This window comes from Anopheles marshallii, chromosome 2 (assembly GCF_943734725.1).
Source record: "Anopheles marshallii chromosome 2, idAnoMarsDA_429_01, whole genome shotgun sequence".
NCBI classification, from domain to species: Eukaryota; Metazoa; Arthropoda; class Insecta; order Diptera; family Culicidae; genus Anopheles; species Anopheles marshallii.
The window spans coordinates 24,183,763-24,202,055 of NC_071326.1; the positions used below are offsets into that span (position 1 = coordinate 24,183,763).

At 47.4% G+C, this 18,293-nt stretch overlaps 2 protein-coding genes across 2 annotated transcripts; one reads left to right on the forward strand and one right to left on the reverse strand.

The window, feature by feature from the left end:
* Positions 1-7,309: 7,309 nt before the first annotated feature.
* Positions 7,310-11,117, forward strand: LOC128707218 (uncharacterized). The gene is made up of 5 exons (XM_053802168.1): positions 7,310-7,554; positions 9,601-10,341; positions 10,414-10,546; positions 10,604-10,925; positions 10,987-11,117. The coding sequence occupies exons 1-5, from the start codon at positions 7,310-7,312 to the stop codon at positions 11,115-11,117; spliced, it is 1,572 nt and encodes a 523-aa protein (XP_053658143.1).
* A 116-nt stretch (positions 11,118-11,233) lies between these two features.
* Positions 11,234-11,927, reverse strand: LOC128708742 (uncharacterized). The gene is made up of 2 exons (XM_053803723.1): positions 11,580-11,927; positions 11,234-11,503 (listed from the first exon to the last, which is right to left on the reverse strand). Exons 1-2 carry the CDS (start codon positions 11,925-11,927, stop codon positions 11,234-11,236), a joined length of 618 nt encoding a protein of 205 aa, XP_053659698.1.
* Positions 11,928-18,293: the final 6,366 nt, after the last annotated feature.

The window sequence follows — 18,293 nt, forward strand, 5'->3', positions numbered from 1 at the left end:
GATGAAAAAAAAACCAACACATTGAATCACTCTGGCCCGGAATTGGCTTGGGGGATTGATTTCTTCAAATCCAATTGCACAAGAAGCACGGCTGAAGGTGGACTCCGCACCTTGAAAGTCTGATGAAAAATGCCACAAAGCTGTGCAGCGCGAGCGAATGTGCACGAAGGGTTGATTGAATGCAGTGAGAAAATTAGTACCCACCCAACACCGACAACAAATTGGCCACAAAACCGCGTGAGAAACATTCTAACGGTGAAGAACGGCCCGGTGCAGAAACGCTACGTTATGCATATCGCTAGTTAGCAGCGGCTTGATGTGCCATTTTTGCATCACAAAAGCGAAACGCCACCGCTAATGCTGGCGGGCACACACTTATCGGACAATGGCACCCGGTGGCACACACACATCCATCATCATCTTTCATGAGCCGTTCGCAAAATACGAACTTCTGTGGTCCGTGATGAGCGGAACCATCTTCAAACCCTTGCATGAGACACAACCCCGAAACCTTCTGATAGAAGCCTGCCATTAGCTGCACACCCGTGTGACGTTCCCGCAGGCAATCGGGAACAATGACACCGGACGTTAGAACCCAAACCGGGGGGTGGACTCGAGCAGAGAGAACCCCGGAGAAACGGGGAAAGAAGATGTTTTATTCTCGCGCACAACCCCCGAAACTGTGATGGGGGATAAAACCACAGCCCGAAAAGCGTAGAAGACAATAGAACGTTGGGGCTTAGATTTTTCCGAGTGTGTCTTTTTAGCCCAAAAGCTAAAGATTCTTTCCGTGTGGTGATAGGTGTGGAAGAATTAGCAGGAAGGTAACAGGAAAGCCCGAGAGATTAGCTTCAGGTGATATCCACCGGGAAGGGGAGGTCATTTACCGCTTACACACTAATGAGCTCACCAGGCAGAGATCTAGCTACCCGTGAAAATGCATAACATTTGTAGTACGGAACAACACAGTCCGTAACATAACTAGAGCATCGCTCGGGTAGATTTTAACATTTTACTTAGAAGTGTGATCTCATGTATCTTACGAATAGGCCAGACATGAAGTCTCTATGGAGTTCCCACTCAAAAATATTATGCCGTTCGGGGAACGAATGTCATCAAGATCGCCTCTCGCTGCACGCTCACAAAATAAGACTATTGTGTAGTTATTTTGACACATTACATCCCAGCAGTCCAGAAACATCATGCGCAAAAATACTCCATTTATCGCTACAGAACTAGTTTTATCGAACAGAAGTGTCCAGTTTGATTTAAATGTCACAAGTTGATTATTTAAGAGTGCCTTTAGTCCCAGTAACAATACGTGGGTTAATTTTAGTAAATTATACTGTGTTGTGGTGTGCCAAATAGAAGTCAAACCTAGTCGAAATCAGCAACCATAAATATAAAAATTATCATTTTAATTGAATTCTTTGTTGTGCTTATGTGTATTAAAATGATAAAAGACATCCGTTAGAATATGGTTTTGATCAAAAATCGAAGAAAATATCGAAAAAAGTAAAAATAATTATGAGAAATTCGATTTTTAAAGCTTTAGATATCTTGACTTGTGAAGATGTCTAAATTAAAAAAAATAGTGCTCCAGATCAATATTTTGAGATATTCTTGGAAGAGCTACAAAATTTCGTGCTGTTTGGGTTAAGACTTCGTACCACTGGGATATAATTGATTATGTAACTCATCAAACCAAAAAATGTGAAACACAAGAAGGAAAGCTAATCTCTAAGAGGAACCTCTGAGGAATCGAGGAATACCGCAGGAAATGTATTCTCAAAGTTCACCACTAGAGCTTCACGGCATCATAAATTAAAAATCTTTTAAATGCCGAAGAAAATTAGAGCTTGTAAGGCTTTTCTCAATATTGTGTCAGAATAGTCAGTCAGAATAAACTCTTGATGCTGTCACCCAAAAGACGCTCGTTGGAGCTTTTTGCACCATGGCTTGCTGTGCGCTTGAAATAATGTAAACGCTGCTGCTGTTACGTCAAGCACTGTGGAAACAAAAATCTTCGAAATTTAACCACCTTAAATCTGCTTCTCAAAACGCCTGCATTAAAAATCCCATTCTCTCTTCATCCTACGGTAGATGCTACAAAGGGTTGGAGGATGGTTCCACCTGGGCTGATGCAAGAAACTGCTAAACCTGTTCTTGCGTATACAGGATGAGTTTCAAGCTTGTTTTCCGCTGCTTTGGGAAAGTTCTATTCTTACCACTCTCACCGGAACCGACTCGGTAGAACCGCTTCACAACATGGCTTGTCAATCATGATGTGTGAATAAACGAAGCTTTAAAATCTCATTACAATCAATTTGCCCGAACCAACGTAGCTCGATAACGGAGCAAGAATGGCGTGGCCTCTCCGCAGTCGTGGTAGAAGTTACGCTTGGTTAAGCAACAGGACAGATGGAAAATCAATCAATCGTCCAATAACCGTTTTACTATTTCCGGCGACTCCTTTCCCATCTGGTTATATGCTACTGCGTCGTCGTAGCGCAATGTTTAGTTTTAATCTATTCTTTCGTAACTCCTTACCCCGTGTTTGTCCGCATCGTCCATTAGCCCCGGTAAATCTTCGCGTCATCTCCACCTATAGCCGAATGGGGTATAACCTCACCCCGGAATGGGGTGGTAATTATACCTCCCCCCAGGCCGTCGATCTAGCATCCCCGCGCTTTACCTTCAGTTCAGTGATCTTGGTCACGCACAATAAACTCTATCTAGTTTGGGGTTTTTTTTTTTTGAGGGTTCGAGCCGTGGCGAATGCAAAATGTGCCCGTGCTTCACATATTATGCGGCCCATCTGCGCGTATGCTGCGCCGTCACGCCAATGTGCCAAGGGCCTTCGTTGGCGCGACCGGCAGGAGGTCTCACCATCCGATTAATGTTGCACAATTTGCAGCTCGAGTGCAAGCGAGTGAATGGGTCGGAGGGGCCGCAGCACATGTGTGGTGGTCCGTTTAGAAGCTTTTGTATCGATTTACCTTTTTGGAAGAAAATGTTTGGCCAATTTACCCTTTTTCACGCGGCGAGGGGGTGTTTGGAAGGGGGGGAGGGTCCAGTTTCGGTTGCCCTCCACACCAGTTGCATCATAACCGAACGCGCCGTGAACCTCACAGAGCGTAACACTCCACTAATTACTGCCTCCGCAAAGGTACGGCACGGTGAAGCGGTCGATTTGCAAGCCTCTGCCCGGTTTTGCAGCCTCCCCGTAATGTAATGGTGGTGTATCGAAATTTAAAATGCAAAGCAGCATCGCACATTTCGCACACCTCATTCACACGGGCGCCTTTCCCAGTGATCCCGCGCACGGAAATTAAACCGAATCGATCACCACCATTTTACGCTGCCATAAACGATAAGTCAAATTTTGCTTCCGAAGATTAATGATCTCGCAAGGAAAGGGGGAAGGAGGGAAGGGGGGGGAGGAGGGGGGGATGGAAATAAAAAAAATGGGGGAAATTGGGCGAACCGGTGGAAAAATTGACGCCGTTTAAAATGCAAAATACATCTACTTCGGGAAATGGGTGAATGAAAAAAATAAAACCCTTATCTTCTGAGCTGCGTGTGATCGGTTTATTGCATTCGTAAATCAATAACCGTGAGTTTCACGCACCCAACACGTGAGTTTACAGCATCAAGCTCCCATTCCCACCCCGGGGAGCGGATGGATGATGGCGAGAACCTAATCGGGTACCGATTGTTTTCTTACACACCTTGTTTGCCATCCCGCCACGATGATGCTAATGAAGCCTATCAATTTCTGAACGAGGTGAAAGAGGACGCCCACCACAGCTTTCCAACTTGCAACTGCTTTCTTCGCAACTGCTCCGAAATGATTTGTGATAGGCAGGCAGGGAAAATCCACCCTCCCTCCCCCCGAGGGTTCATACCGGGAGTTTGCAGTCGTTTGTGGGTCAGTGGGCCGGTTTGTGTCTCGATAATTTAATTAAGGTGATTTAAGCTACAGTGCGTGCAATAGTTTTAGCGCACGACACTGCACGGGAGCAGACTGTTGCTTAACCCTCCCTTAAGGATGGCACACGAGGTTAGTTTCTAGTGCAGAACAAGTACAATGTCTGTATGTTTGCAGAAGCTTTCTAGGGTTGCTAAAAGAAGGGTAACAGCACCACCTAAAGTTGTCTTCTTAATTGTACGATTTTGTACTCGAAACGTCTGCTGTTGAGTGTGTGAATGAGTCATACCTGGGCCCAACTCATAAAATTCTTGCTTCTCCCAACAAAAACCGGACGACGAGATTCCGTTAGCGAGATATGATCTGCAGCAGTTTTGTCCTCGTTCCCATCTTGTCCGGTATGGAGTTTTTTTTTTATTATTTGTGTATAGTTGCTGCCGTAATTGTAATTGATGTAACGAGCTTCAGTACCAGGGGAGAAGATGCATCACCGTGCGGTAAAGCTAAAAGCAGTCCCACATCAGCAAACGGCGATGATGCGGCGACGATGAAGAACAGCGTTACATAACCCGACCCGTCATGTTTTGCTCGTCGCCCTTTTGATGTGTACATTCCCTTACCGCCGCCCGTGCCCAGTTCTCAAGCGGTTTTTTTTTATTCCTGTTCACTCATCGAGTGTTTGTTTTGAGAGAGAGAAGCCCTTTGTTTAACACACACCGGTGTGGTTGGGATAAAACCAACCGACCGACAAGTGGCTTCTTATCATGCCACCATCAGCCCGTGGGTGGTGGTGGGCGTGAGAATACTACCGGGTAAGGAAACTGGGCGAAATCTCACGCTGGAGCTGCTTTTCCGATGTCGCACACGTTGCCAGTATGCTAAAGATGCGCATTAACATTCCAGCGCATCATCTTCGATTCAACGACGACATCGAGTTCCGACTAACGGATTGGCGGCTTCGATGATGATGATTGCTGTGGACAATGTGTGAAGGTGTCGCTACCCTATCCCTCCAGACGTTCCCATTTTCCCTGTTGCTACTAAACCACCAACACCCATCAATTAACCGTTACCGGGTGCACGTTTCTGCGATGCGATCGATTTCTTCCGCTACGTTATGGCACCCTTTGTGCCGAAGGCACGGTTGTGTGTTCGCTGGTTATGATTGTTTCATTTATTGTCTTGACACCTTGCTGCGGATCGTTCCGGTACGACGGCAAACATCGAGCTTTCCCATGGAATTTTCACCGCCCCGTTCTGTTTCCGGAAAGTGGGACAAACTTCGTTCTGCGAAGCTGGGAAGCGTGTTCTAGCTAATGGCCGGCGCACCAAAGTCCACACACTCCAATCACGGCAGGATTGCAGCAATTGAAGGCTATTTCATGAAAGCATTACCGGTGCCGCTTACGATGTAACACACACAAGCGTGCGTGCTTAAACGATTCTCGGACCGGGTCCCGCTTGGGAACTAGTTCAAGATCGTCTGGAGCTGTTCGATCCCCAGCAGCGTTGACTTCTGCCAACCGTTCCGACCACAGTTCGATCGAAATCCGATCAATCGAAAAGATCATTCAACCTGAGATCTTCACCCGTTCGCTAGACTCCTTCATTGCGACCTGTTCGCAACGAAATAAAGTCACTTAACTCCTCGGTCACGACCACTCGACCGCGGCGTGAATAATGGATGTGTTTAGTGGCGTAAAGAGCGCCGGAGACAAATCGATCGTTCGGTTGGCGCGTGTTGCCAAAGTTCGTGTCCCACGAAACGGTGGACGACCGATCGTTTCGATAGTGGAATGCGAGAATTGCAATTGAATTCCGCCGTTGTTGGGCGTTTGGACGGTAGAGAAACGGTGGTTGTTGGAGATGATGAAGACATTTGCACTGTTGAACTTGATGTGTTTTTGGTACACGAATCTAGAGTCATCAAATTGATTCAACTGTTGATGTGCATTCTTGAAGCAATGCTGACAATAGAGTTCCAGGCATTCTACAATAAATGCTCCATAAAATACTGAAAAATTGATCTTAAAAATTGGATATACAGTAATCATCACTAAAAAGTAGCTTAAGGATATTAGTAGCTGCAGTGACTCCTTGGAACAGTTTAAACAAATCTTGTCTCGCTTTTCAATCATGATCATCATCATCTAAGTCATGATTTACCGATCATACCATTTAGAGAGCCCATCCCTCACCAAATTACAGGATATTAAATACGGACATTTTCGCATTTTCAAATCTTTCCCAAGAGTCTCTCTTGTAAGCATATAGCTGCAATTCTTGACATCAATAGTAAGAAGCTTACAGCTACAGTGTTTGTCTCTTCTGAGGTGGAATCGTAACGTATCGTATTGTATCTCCCCAGCAACGATCACTAAAATCCAACGTAACATCCCTCATGACCCAATTTTTATTGCTTTAGCCTATTATTAACAATTGAACTACTCTGCATTTTCTGGCCCATCCGTTAGCGAACAATTTTCCAACCACGCCCCACCCTTTGGAGTCAAGCTAAAGGTTTTCGTTCCGTTTTCCAACGCCCGTCTCTTTACAGATTAATGCAGCGTAGTGACTTTGGACCACCCGAACTTCACGGAGCGAGCACATCGCGACATCCACACCCTTTCCCAACGTCTGAACGAAATCGATTTTCCGCCCATTTCTGGCGGTGCGGTGGCCGGGACACCTGCAGCGGGACGCAACGGAAAGCACGTCCGCTTGATGACATGTTCGCGCGCACCAGCGTCACGGCAAAGGCAGGTGCCGTTACCGTAACGTGCCGTGTTTATCCGTGCGATTGTTTGTGCGGCGATTGGGTGGAGCTGTGAAAATTTCCACCCGGCAAGGCCTTTCTGGGGGGAAAAACAGTGCTCCACAAGCACGGCGCACCGTCGGGTTGCAGATGCACCGCGCAGAGGACAGTGAAGCAAGTGATGTAATATTGTCGGTGAATTGTGTTAGCATAACGCTGGTCCGGATCGGTGGACCTCCTTTCGATTCTGCGAACCGTGAATTTTTCTGCGCGTGAGAACCACCTTTGTGCGGACGGTGGGTTTGACAGGAAGTTACAGATTTGGTGGTGTATTATAGTGATAAAGCATAAGCTTGAAGCGCATACAACATAACACCGAAGATCGACGTTTATCACCCACAGCAGCAGTGAGTGAGTGTATCGCGGCGAATCGTTCGGTTGCGTTAACCTTCACCTCGATGCAAGTGTAAACAACCACGCACAGACGCTCGGCGAAGATTCGGATGTAACGTATCATCCGTTCCGGCTGAACAACCTGCAAAACACTGCAACAAACTGCAAGATAAAGCGAGAAAGGCACACTAGTGACAGCTTTTTTACGGGCGAAAACATTCGGTCCCCTAATGGCGGACAGTCGTGAAAGAATTCGCGCCCCACCACGGGACGGGCGCGAAGGGTTCACCAGCCCGCGGCAGGTGCTCCGCCGGTTGATGCTGCTATCGGAGGGCAGACAGTACCGTGAAGCTGCCACCGTCGTGGGTCGCCTGGGACCGTCCGTACTGCGTTCGGTCGTAGCCGAGCTTCCGATGGATATCCTGATCGAGGCGCTGCCCCACAGTACCTACCTGCTCGAGTCCTTCTTCAATCGGTAAGTGGAAGTGGTGGACACACAGTCCTTTCGAATGACCGGGCACCGAGCGCGTCCGTGAACCTGTTTTTCCATCGCCCATCAGCCGCCGGTGGCGACTTTCACCATTCTGGCAACCCTGAACCTGATTCCTTGATTTGGCATCTCGCAAAAACGGTGATATGTTTGCATTCCCTTCGCGCAACTCGATTGCCCGTAGTGTTCACACACCGGCTGCCACAGCAGTCCCGCAGCCAGTGCAAGCAGACAATAGGCAAATGATCTACTGATCTTTAGGCCCAACGGCATGTAGCTTCCCTTCCACCGATAAACTCATCCCGCCGAATGGTCAATTTCGCCAATTTATTATCGATCGGACATTTGATTAATGGAGGTGAAATGAAAAGTTGTATCGCTGCACGTACCACTACTGCAAGGCATGGCGAATGGTGGTGGTGTGTGTGTGGTAAGGTCAAACCAGTTCTGCTGCAGGGTTCGAGATGGCGAACCCGGCGGCACCGCACTGGGATGGAAATAAATTAAGCAGAAAGAAGAAAGTGTCCATTCCGCCGGTCAGTTTCGCATTCCGTGAAGATTTTATGATTTTTGTCAGTCGAAAGGACTTCGCGAAATGACAGCATACGAGTTTTATTTTGTTGTTTTTTCTCTCGTTTGCCTTCTCGCCTCACCTGTTGTTTGCTGTGATGAGATGATGGCTACGCTTTGCGCTGCGTGTACATCGGAGTTCCTCTTCCGCGTGTTGGAATCACCGCGCGAATTTCTCCTCCGGCATAAGCCGCCGGACTATCCCGAAATAGCATCAACCGGGACAAAAAAAATCTTTATGTTCCAAAACGCTTTACATGTTGACCGACTGCTTTCACTTGTCACGATCTTGCCACCCATTTAAACGAATCCGCTGGGCATGCTGTGGCAACAAAAAAAGGTGCGATGCGATTGTTTAGCAAATTTTGGCACCTGATTTTATTGAACCACCGACCGATCGCTTTGAGCAGCCTGTCGAAGTTGACGTCGAGCGACAACAATTCCAATGAGTAGCGAATCATTAAATCCCCCGCCAAGTAGGTGACTCTCTTCGGGAAAGTGGCGTAGAATGTGGTGACACAGAAAAAAACAACTAACCAAATAACATAAAGCGGGATGTTAACGGTAAGGCCCTCGGAATGACTCGGAGCGACCAAGCACAGCCATGCTTAAAGCCGTACGGAATCGCCGCACACAATCGGCCGATCGTTAAGCAAAGATCAGCATATTGAACTGATCACCGTCTGCTCGTGGGTCGTTGTCGATTGTGTTTTTGGGAAATTGTATCTGGACCAACAAATGCGTTTCCCAATGACCTGTATTCGTTCGAGTTCGAATTGATCACGTTGGTCCACCGATAGGAGGGAAACTACGATGCACTTGTGCTGGAGGAATTCAAGAAAGAAAGAAAAAAACTAGGCTACAAACAAAATAAATGCACAATGCTTGAGATTGCTCTGGTGCGGTACGCCCGATTTGAATTACGTCGGCTTATTGCTATTTAAGTAAATCAGATCAGTGTGTGTGGATAGCCGACTATGGCTGGCCTTAATTACTGATCGAACTTTAACGTTTTTTGTTCTTCTATTGGAAAGGTTTCTGCTTTGCTTACCTACAACGCACAAGGTGAGCCAAAAAAAAGGCCAAAGTTTAATAATGGAAGCGTTACACGAAGCTCGTTACACCATGACTAAGATACAACGGGATGTGTTATCAATGGAAGAACATTGTAGATTTTTTTTTTCTACTGCATTCACCTTTTTCGCCCTTTCGCTGGCAGTGTAAAAACAATTCACAGACATCCGAGATACTGTTAATTGACCTGCGTTAGAAACCCTTTTTAGACGAGCAAAACCATTAATCATTGCTAGCCTCCAAAAATCGAGGGCGGTGTTAAAGGTGCAACTCTCAATCATAATGTAGATCACTCGCTCACTTACGCCTAAGAACATTCCATTTAAACTAATCTGCAAATCTCGCCCAACAGCAGAAACTAATACGGTTTTTCTTCTCATTGCCAAGGCTAAATGCGGTTGTTGCCACCCCACGTCCGGACGTACCGTGCGAAGCGATCATGTGGCATCTGGTGAAGTTGTTCAGCAACCCGCACGAGACGGGACTGCGGCAGCGATGCATGAAGCTTGCCCAAGCCATCGGCATTTGGCAACCATCGTTGCGGGAATCGCTTCTAGCGCGCCGCAAGCAGCTCGACCAAGCAATCCAAGGGCTCGGCGTGCATGGGCTTACTGCCGACCAGACCGGCAGTCTCATATCGCTGCACGTGGCGCTCAAAAACGAGCTGCAGCGACATATCGACACGTACAAGACTGCCATCCACAAGCTGGAGGAGCTGAGCCCGGTTACCGCACATCAAGATCCTGCCCAATCCTCCCACCAGCGACTGCTAGCGATCGGGTACGGTGACATCCAGCAGCGGCTGATCGACAACAAGACCCTGCTGACCATGCTGGACAAACCGGCGCTCAAACAGCTAGCCCAGCTGGTGGAAAACCTCTCCCAGCGGGTGCAGAACGACAAGGAGGTGCTGTTCTGCGTTGGCCAGATCCGGCGCACTGATGCGACGGCCAACACCGAGGAACGACCTGCCGCCGGGCTGCTGATGAACTATTCGCGCGGCTGCGACACGGTGCTGGGATTGATGGGACCGATCGCCACACTGCCCCCGAGCAGCCCGACCAGCAACGGGTGCAGCAGCGGTGGAAGTGACGGCTACCATTCCGATTCCGACATTGATGAAACTAAGTATGAGGTCTAGCGGTTTGGGAAACAGCACAGCGCACAGTGCTAATGGTACACTTTCCTCTATTGTTTTAGTTCGGAGCTGGTTCGACAGTACAGCGTAACGTACAGCAAAAATCGCATCGACACCCTGGACTCGCTCAACTCGCTGCCACAGCTCAAACACGCCCACCAGCTAAAGGCAAAGATACTGTTCTCGATCATAGTGGTAAGTTTTGTGACCACCAAACCATGCCTTGACAGCTCAATAACCGCTTCCTTCCAGCTTGCCTTCCGTGCCTGCCATGGGCTGAAGGAGCGCAAGGTGCTAGAGGTGCGTCGCACACTGTACGTGCTGGATGCGAACGACGAATCGACGGCCGCACTCGATCGGGCCGTGCGGCAACAGCTGAAGGAGACGGCCGACCGATTCCCGATGGGTGACGTTGAACGGCAGGTTGCCAACCAGGTCCTGTCGACGCTGCACGAGTACCCCTGCCTAGAGGCTTGCATACCGCTCATCCACTACATCAGCGACTGTGTGCGATTAGCGTGGCGCATGGTAAATCAAACGAACCCATACTACCTCGATACGGACTTTACGCTCGGTAAGTGGGTGCTGGTTGCGCTGGGTACGTCCCCCTCTCACACCTCACAACGCTTCCACAGGTCTTCTGCAGCCGGAGAAGCACGAACGGTACCCGATTTCGGAGAAGCGCTCCGACATTATCCGTGCGTTCCTGTGGCCAGCACTGATGCAGAATGGACACTGCGTGTACAAAGCGGTCGTCGCCACCTAACACACGCGCACGAGGTGCAACGCTATCGGCGCACCAACACGACGCACTGTACATAACGAGCTCCATTTCTGGGTGTATTTTTACTGTGGAAATAAAATTTTATTTTGCATACTTTTTTAAGTCACCTCCGCCGTGGTGGAGTCTGCCTTTGCCACATCCGAAATCGGTAGCGGTTGGAGTTGCAGCGTTGTCGACTGTTTTGCTCGCGTACACACGAGCCGATGGATCTGGTAGTAGCGCACGATGTCGGTGGGAAATTTGAACCGCTTTTCCTGCTCTTTTTCCAACCCGAGTGCGTACATCCCATTCTTGCCGGCATGTCGGATGAATAGATGGAAGTAAGTTTCGGGCGCACGGATGGACAGGATGTACCGGATCGTTGCATGCTGTTTGTAATACATAATTAATTATTAACAGTTCTTCAGGAGCGAAAAACAATATGTGCCCACTAACGTCACTCACTTTCAGCTTGAACGGTCTCACTATGCAGGTTCCTACGGGACGATCGCGAAGCAGCAACTCACTGTACCGCCGATCGACGTCGTAATAGAACGGCTCCAACTCGACCGTATCGTTGATCACGACGTAGCGTGGCCGGTTTGTCAACACACACCCCGACGTCGGTGGTGCTGCCGTCGGCCCACCTGTCGGCACGGCAGATACTTGGCCGCACTGGTTGGCCGATTGTTCCGATAAATCGTCGCCCTTGCCGCTACAGCGGCAGTACACTATATCCCGGAGCGTTTCCGAAAAACGGTCCACTAAATTTACGATCAAATGGTAAGACACGACCAGACAGCAGCAACTCATCTCACCAGCGCATCCAACGCGCACCGTCGACCACAAGGAACTGGCGGGACAATCCACACACGCCGATCCCGGAATCACCACTACTTTGGTTGGCAATTGTTAGGCGTGATCAGTTACAAGGCAAGGGCAAATGGTGCTGCTCATCTGGTGGTTGAGCCGTTCGCTGCCAGGCAAGCGTAACAAACCCGACGGTGCACATGTGCGTTTGGTAGTTTTTCTTTTCATGAAGATCATTGTCATTTATTACCGATTCTGAGCGAATGAAGAAAGTGAGTGTGCGTGACGGGTGGAAGATGGGTAAGAATATACAGCCGAACCGTGCAGATAGGTCGATGTGTGTACAAAAGGGCGAGCTGGTGTGTGATTTATCGGTGAATGTTAGTTGAATGCGCTTTCTAAATAAATTTAGTGCCAAATGATGAGCAAATGAGAGAACTATGCAAACACGTTTCAAATCAACGTGTGCTGTAAGAAGAACATGCTTGATACGTTTGTTATGAAACTGTAAAGTGGTTGTTTTTTTTACTAAAGGTTATTTTACTTTAGAAAAAGTCTTCATACATCGAACAATCATACAACCATAACATAAATATATAATCGAAAACTATGGTGTGTTTACTTTCCAGGCGCTAGAAATTCTAAACTTAAAGAAATTTTGCAAATTTTGCATGCTTTTGGACATCTTCATATTGTACGTTAAAATATTTAATATTAAATATTGAACTATGAAATCGCAATGCTTCGAACAGTGTGCATTCGTATAGAGTGCGATCTGCTTTTGTTGCCCAAACACGAGGAAAACTATTTATATGTAATTGAGTACATAAATTTAAAAGACTAAATAAATTTTATGTCAGCTAATTTTCGTGACAAAACTGTTATTACTAAATCATTTTTCTTATTGTTGACAAATTGTATTTTTTTAAATAATTTGCGTGTCTAATGGCTACACAAGTAAAAAGTTTTATGTAATTTAAGTTTATTTTCTGACAGCTACCTACCTACTTCTTAGAAAACCACTACTAGAAATTGAGAAATCTCTAACTAGTGTTGTGCGCAATAAATCTTTTCAGAAGAGTCATTCATATGAACCTTTAGTGAGGAATCATTCAAATCAGGAATCGACTCTTAAAAGATTCATGAATCCTCAGAGCAACAAGTCGCGGATCACGGCCCTTGAAGGCCTTAAACGGAATGGTAGTTACGGCCCATTTTTGACTACTGGTGACCTTCACACCTATGGGTGGAGGTCATGAATCTTGGATGATTTATGAATCTCAGATAAATCATAATTCCCAGCACTAATACGAACGATCCGTGGAAGGCCACACACCCATTGGTGTAGAATTCTTAATAAGGCATTGTTGAGGGCCGATTGCATACGATGTTGCTGCCTGGGAACTTTGAAACAAGCTGGTGAAATATTTCATCGACGACTGAACTGAACTATCCGGCTTGAAACATTTCAGTAACGCTATTTTCAAATTTCCTTCAGTGCAGTGAAAGTGAAGCGCAAGGTGTACAAAAGATTTATTTGTTTCAAACATTTTACATAACATAATACATTAAGTATTATAAATTACATAACACAATACACATATTGTACAATTCAATCATGAAGCTTTGGAATTTTGTAGAACAATTTGTAATCAATTTAGTAGCATGATGGAGCACAAGTTATCAGCCGAAACTGGTTAAACGGGAGGAAAAAAAAAAATACACATTTCAGGTGAATTGCTTTTAATCCCGAGACAGCGGTCTCCCTCCATCGCAAATAACCGCACAAAATACACGCGTTAGCAGTTTATCAACGACTACTGGTTTGCTTGCAAAGTAGCAACTTTAATTGGAAGCGTAATTTGCACCACAATTACAGCTGATAATTATGTTCTGGGCGCTTACTGTTCGCTCTTCTCTGTTGACACAGAAGACCACTGTGGCGTGGTCTGCGTGTCAACCCCCAGCAGAACCGCCGCGATATATGGCCAGCTGATAAGCACCGGCCGAGTCCAGTGTCAGCTGCGGTGGTCGAAGATTTTATGATACGGCAAGCACGTAGCACCTCCACACCGTTGCGGCCCCGGGGGGCGATGGATGAAAGTGAAAAGCTGAGCGCATGGTGGCAACCGTCACCAAGATGATCTTGAGCTTTCGATCAATAAACGGTCAATGTCGGGTTAATAACCACTAATAAGCTGTCGTGGGGCTTTGCGCAATAGGGTACAACACACACACCTGAGGCAAGAACTGTTCTCAATATGACGATTAGGTGCACAAAGCGTTCACTGTGACGGTTCTGGCTACGGGTCAACATCGTATAAGCATCAGCAGATTTATTGTTTGGCGATGATTGATAAATTGATAAATCTCCTTTGGCCCAACCTTTCCCGTGCAAGAACCTAAACCTAAAACAACAATTTGAATACCGTTATTGTCGTGCAGCTCGCATATCTCCTTCCAGCAGCTTCCGATTCGAGCAGTCGAGGCGATGATGCAATAGCTCCGTTCCGTGACCGTTAATCGTGCCATAACGACGTGCGGATGGCAATAAATCGATTCTTGGCGGCTGGTAATGAATGAATTTTTATAACCATAACGTATCCCATTGCGGTACTTGCATACGCTGACGTACGTTCCAACGAAATCGATTAGTAGAGGGAAGGATGAGTACGGCAACTAAGTGACTTCAAACGACTTCAACATGATTACTACCAAGCACTACCTGCAGGTAATTCAAAGTTGTGCAGTTTTGCAATCACATCCAATTATTCGTTCGTTTGCATGCAAAGGAAAATACGTCTGTAAGTAAACAAACTACTGGGGGGGGAGGGAAATAAAAACATTGGAAACCACAACCGCGTTTCCCATTCCGAACCCAGTTGATGACCGCAGGCGACACTGACAATCCACAATCTCTCGTTCGCTTTCTACGCCCTCTTCAGCACCCTGCCGGTTGCGACCGTAACGTACGTTGCATTCGACACTGATGCAAGCCACGGGATGAGTTTCATCAGCCATTAAAACCCCCCCCCCCCCCCCCCGTATTGGAATCGGTGCATCGATCGATGGGGTGGCTAGCATAATCCCCCACAGCCACACTGCGCATCCAGTGGTGCATCCCATCACGAACGGTTGGATCAAATTAAGCGAACTGTCACCGCAAGCAGCGGATAAAGTGGATTCATTCCGAAACGCACGCTGAAAGACAGGGTGGCGCCAGACCGAAGGATGACGCACGAGCTAAAGTTCAGCTCGCACCGACGACTCCGCGCCGGACCGGATTGTGGCGGTTCTTCGGACATTCATCTTGCAATTACGTCGCTGTAAATACTGATAATTGGTGCTCGCTTTACAAAACCCCAGATTTTGATAGTGAGCACAAAAATAAGCGCACGGCATGTGAACAAACTAATCCAGGGTTGGCCACGAACAGGGAAGCGCGCTAACGTCACAAGGTCACGTTGGTCGGATGGTTGGCGGATGGACACGGTGAGTTAGCCGTACTGAGGGCAACGCATTCTCGTGGCGTTATCAATTCAAACTGTCCGTTCGACGATGGATTCCCGGCAATTCCCGATTGGCAATACCGTAACGCATTCCTGTTGTTTGGAGGTTATGTGCCTTTGCTTGGGCCGGCAGTTGTTGTTGTGTTTGCTTATAGAGACTTTGAGCCTTTCGACTGCATTCGTCTCTTCTTCGCGAAGAGGTATGCTCCTGCTGTTAGGCTGACATGTGACACTACCGTCACTTTCCCACGAGGAACGCTTTCCAGCTTCCATGGAGCATGCGCCCTTTCAAGATCTTGTTTGTCTCTGTGTGTGTATGTGGTTCCCTGCTTTTAGACGTCATGTAATGCACGGATATTTGCCATCCTACCCGGTCCCCCGGTGGCTCGCGTACAGTAAGGATAACGCCCCTCAGCAACCGCGCATCCACCAAGGGACGCATTCATCCACGGATCGTCTTCGTTGTACGTCGGAAAAGTGTCCCTCGCACAGTAGCCGCTCATACGCTCGGAAAAACGCAAACGGTAAGCATCTTTGTGCAGGTAGTCGTACATTAACGTGAAAATTGTGCGTAAAATAGACAGCTCTATGGTGTAACGTTCAACCAAACCAAGAAATCTTACTTCTGATGGTGCTCTTTCGTTATAAGATCACAATTAAAGTATAACAGTGTGCCCAACACTGGCCTCCATTGTGCAAAAACCAGCGAACGGGCGAAACGGATCAATTAGTTTTCCATCAGTTCAAGTGTGCTCAAGATTCATCAATTAGGGACGGTGTTTGGACGTGACGCGATATGATAACTGGAACGAGGACATTCCCGCAGAAAAGGAAGCCGTGAGCCAATGTGAGCAAAACGACGAGCGCATTGCGAACTGTCATCACGTGACGACCAACGGTGGTGGTGGTGGAGTTTTTGGGGGGTTTGTGGAAGCACAAATAATCAGTGTGACGTCCACAGAAAGGCAAACAAAAAATCGATCGACATCCGGATAGGATGCTGCGGCACGAATGCCGCTAATGTCGCAGTAGTGCACGGTGTAAAGATAATTTGTGCAACAGTTAGTACTGCTTATTTGATTAAATCGTGGTCTGCCTTTGGCGAGGTTTATCAGCAGCTCTATATGGATGGTCATAAAGTCCTGACGGAAAGCTTTTCGGTTCCATTAAGTGAGCATGCAAATTAGTCTTCGCCTTGTTTTGGGGACAGTCTTGTAAGATAAGAGCCACCCGATGTTGAAAACACACACCCAGACCAGTGTCTAATGATGCGTCAAGGTTAGCAGACAAGAATTCCCTCGGATATAGAATTCCTCAGCCACAAGAAGTGTTAATTGTTTTGCCTTTTTGTTTTTAGCGCAAAACTACCTGCAGTTGGACGATATATGATCTCGATACGTTTTAACGCACGTTTTCTTCGCGATCCACAAAAAAAGCTCATGCTAGAAGCAACAAAACAAACATTGTGTCCGGTACCCACCTAGAGGTCATACGATCAGGCGAGAGTGTTGAAAAAAAAAACCCAAACGTGACTCAACACGTTTCCGCAGCGCGGTCAAGCTTTGATTACCCGAAAACACATCCATCTGCCGTCAAGCTTTCGCCCCATCCCGCGATAAAGTTCACCCCAAACAAAACTTGTTCTCCTAAACGTATTCAAAGCCTGTCCCCAGGTGATACAGGCGAGTGGCGACGATACGAGAAAAAAAAAACCGCCAGATTCCTAAACCCTTTCCACTGAACCCCTTTTGAGTGTGTGTTTTTTTAAAGAATCCATAGAACGTAGAACTCACCCACACGTCACGTTGGCTCACTTGCGGTGCGGGAAAGACACAAACACGCACCGCTTTCGATCGAACATAGTGGCCGTAGCGAAGAGGCTGTGCTTGTTATCAGCCGGATCATCCGATCCAGGGTGGGCGGTGGGTTTGGAAGCGAACAGCGGCAAGAACGGGGAAACGGGGCGCCATCGTACGGTCGCTCCGTACCGGTGAGTGCCTCGTACGAACCGTCCGAACCGTTCGGTGAGTGACCGGTGGAACGTTTGAATTGCGTTAGAGGACGGCATATGCCGCTGGCCGGTCGAACCGTTGGAACCATTCGAATGTCGACACTCGACCGGTGTGGAAGGAAAAGCCCGCCAAGTCCTGCAGTGTGTGCATGTGGTCGTTGTGGTCAGAGCGGTTCTGCCACGACACTAGTGCCCGGGTGTGATCGGTGAATAATTGTTGTACGATCAGTGTTTTATATTAAAACAACCGTTTTTTGAGGTATAAAAGCAGCTAAAAGGTGTAATTCTTTGCAAAGAAACACACACACACAAGTGACGAAAGGTATGTGCGGCCTGTACGGAAGGATGTGTTTAAAATTGCTTCCTCTGTTTCCCTCATTGTTGTGAACCGTTCGAACCCCCCTTTGTTTCGCAAACAGACTGACCTTGAAAGTTCCCTTCAGCCAGTATTCTCTTTTGTGCTGCCAAAGCCTCCTTTGTGTTCCACAACGTAAAAGCAGAAAGGATTCATTCAAAAACTTCCCTAAGCGGAAACGGCCGCTCCGTTCAGGATTGGCCGAGCATCGCGTACACTTCTCGCAAGTGTAATTTACATACGTGAGCCAAGCTTACAATTCGTGCAATCGTGCATTACGCACTGGATCTTCTTTAAAAAAAAAACCGGTCTGACGTTAATCAGTTTCGTTTCGCGTGTGTGACGGCTTTTCCCGCAGCCGGTGTGGTCGGTGAGTCCCCGGAACAACCGTACCACAGTTTGAAGCGGAAAATAACGTCAAGGAATAAATGGAGGTCATTTAACGCACTCACGGGTAGTAAAGCTGTTTAAACACCGGGGCAAAAGTTCTGCAT

Excerpts from the sequence above, each read along its gene's own strand:
- LOC128707218 (XM_053802168.1), top strand. The coding sequence starts at position 7,310 with ATGGCGGACAGTCGTGAAAGAATTCGCGCCCCACCACGGGACGGGCGC. Across the intron at positions 10,342-10,413 it reads TCCGACATTGATGAAACTAA|TTCGGAGCTGGTTCGACAGT; the intron begins GTATGAGGTCTA and ends CTATTGTTTTAG. Across the intron at positions 10,547-10,603 it reads TACTGTTCTCGATCATAGTG|CTTGCCTTCCGTGCCTGCCA; the intron begins GTAAGTTTTGTG and ends GCTTCCTTCCAG.
- LOC128708742 (XM_053803723.1), bottom strand. The coding sequence starts at position 11,927 with ATGAGTTGCTGCTGTCTGGTCGTGTCTTACCATTTGATCGTAAATTTA. Across the intron at positions 11,504-11,579 it reads TGAGACCGTTCAAGCTGAAA|CATGCAACGATCCGGTACAT; the intron begins GTGAGTGACGTT and ends TATTACAAACAG.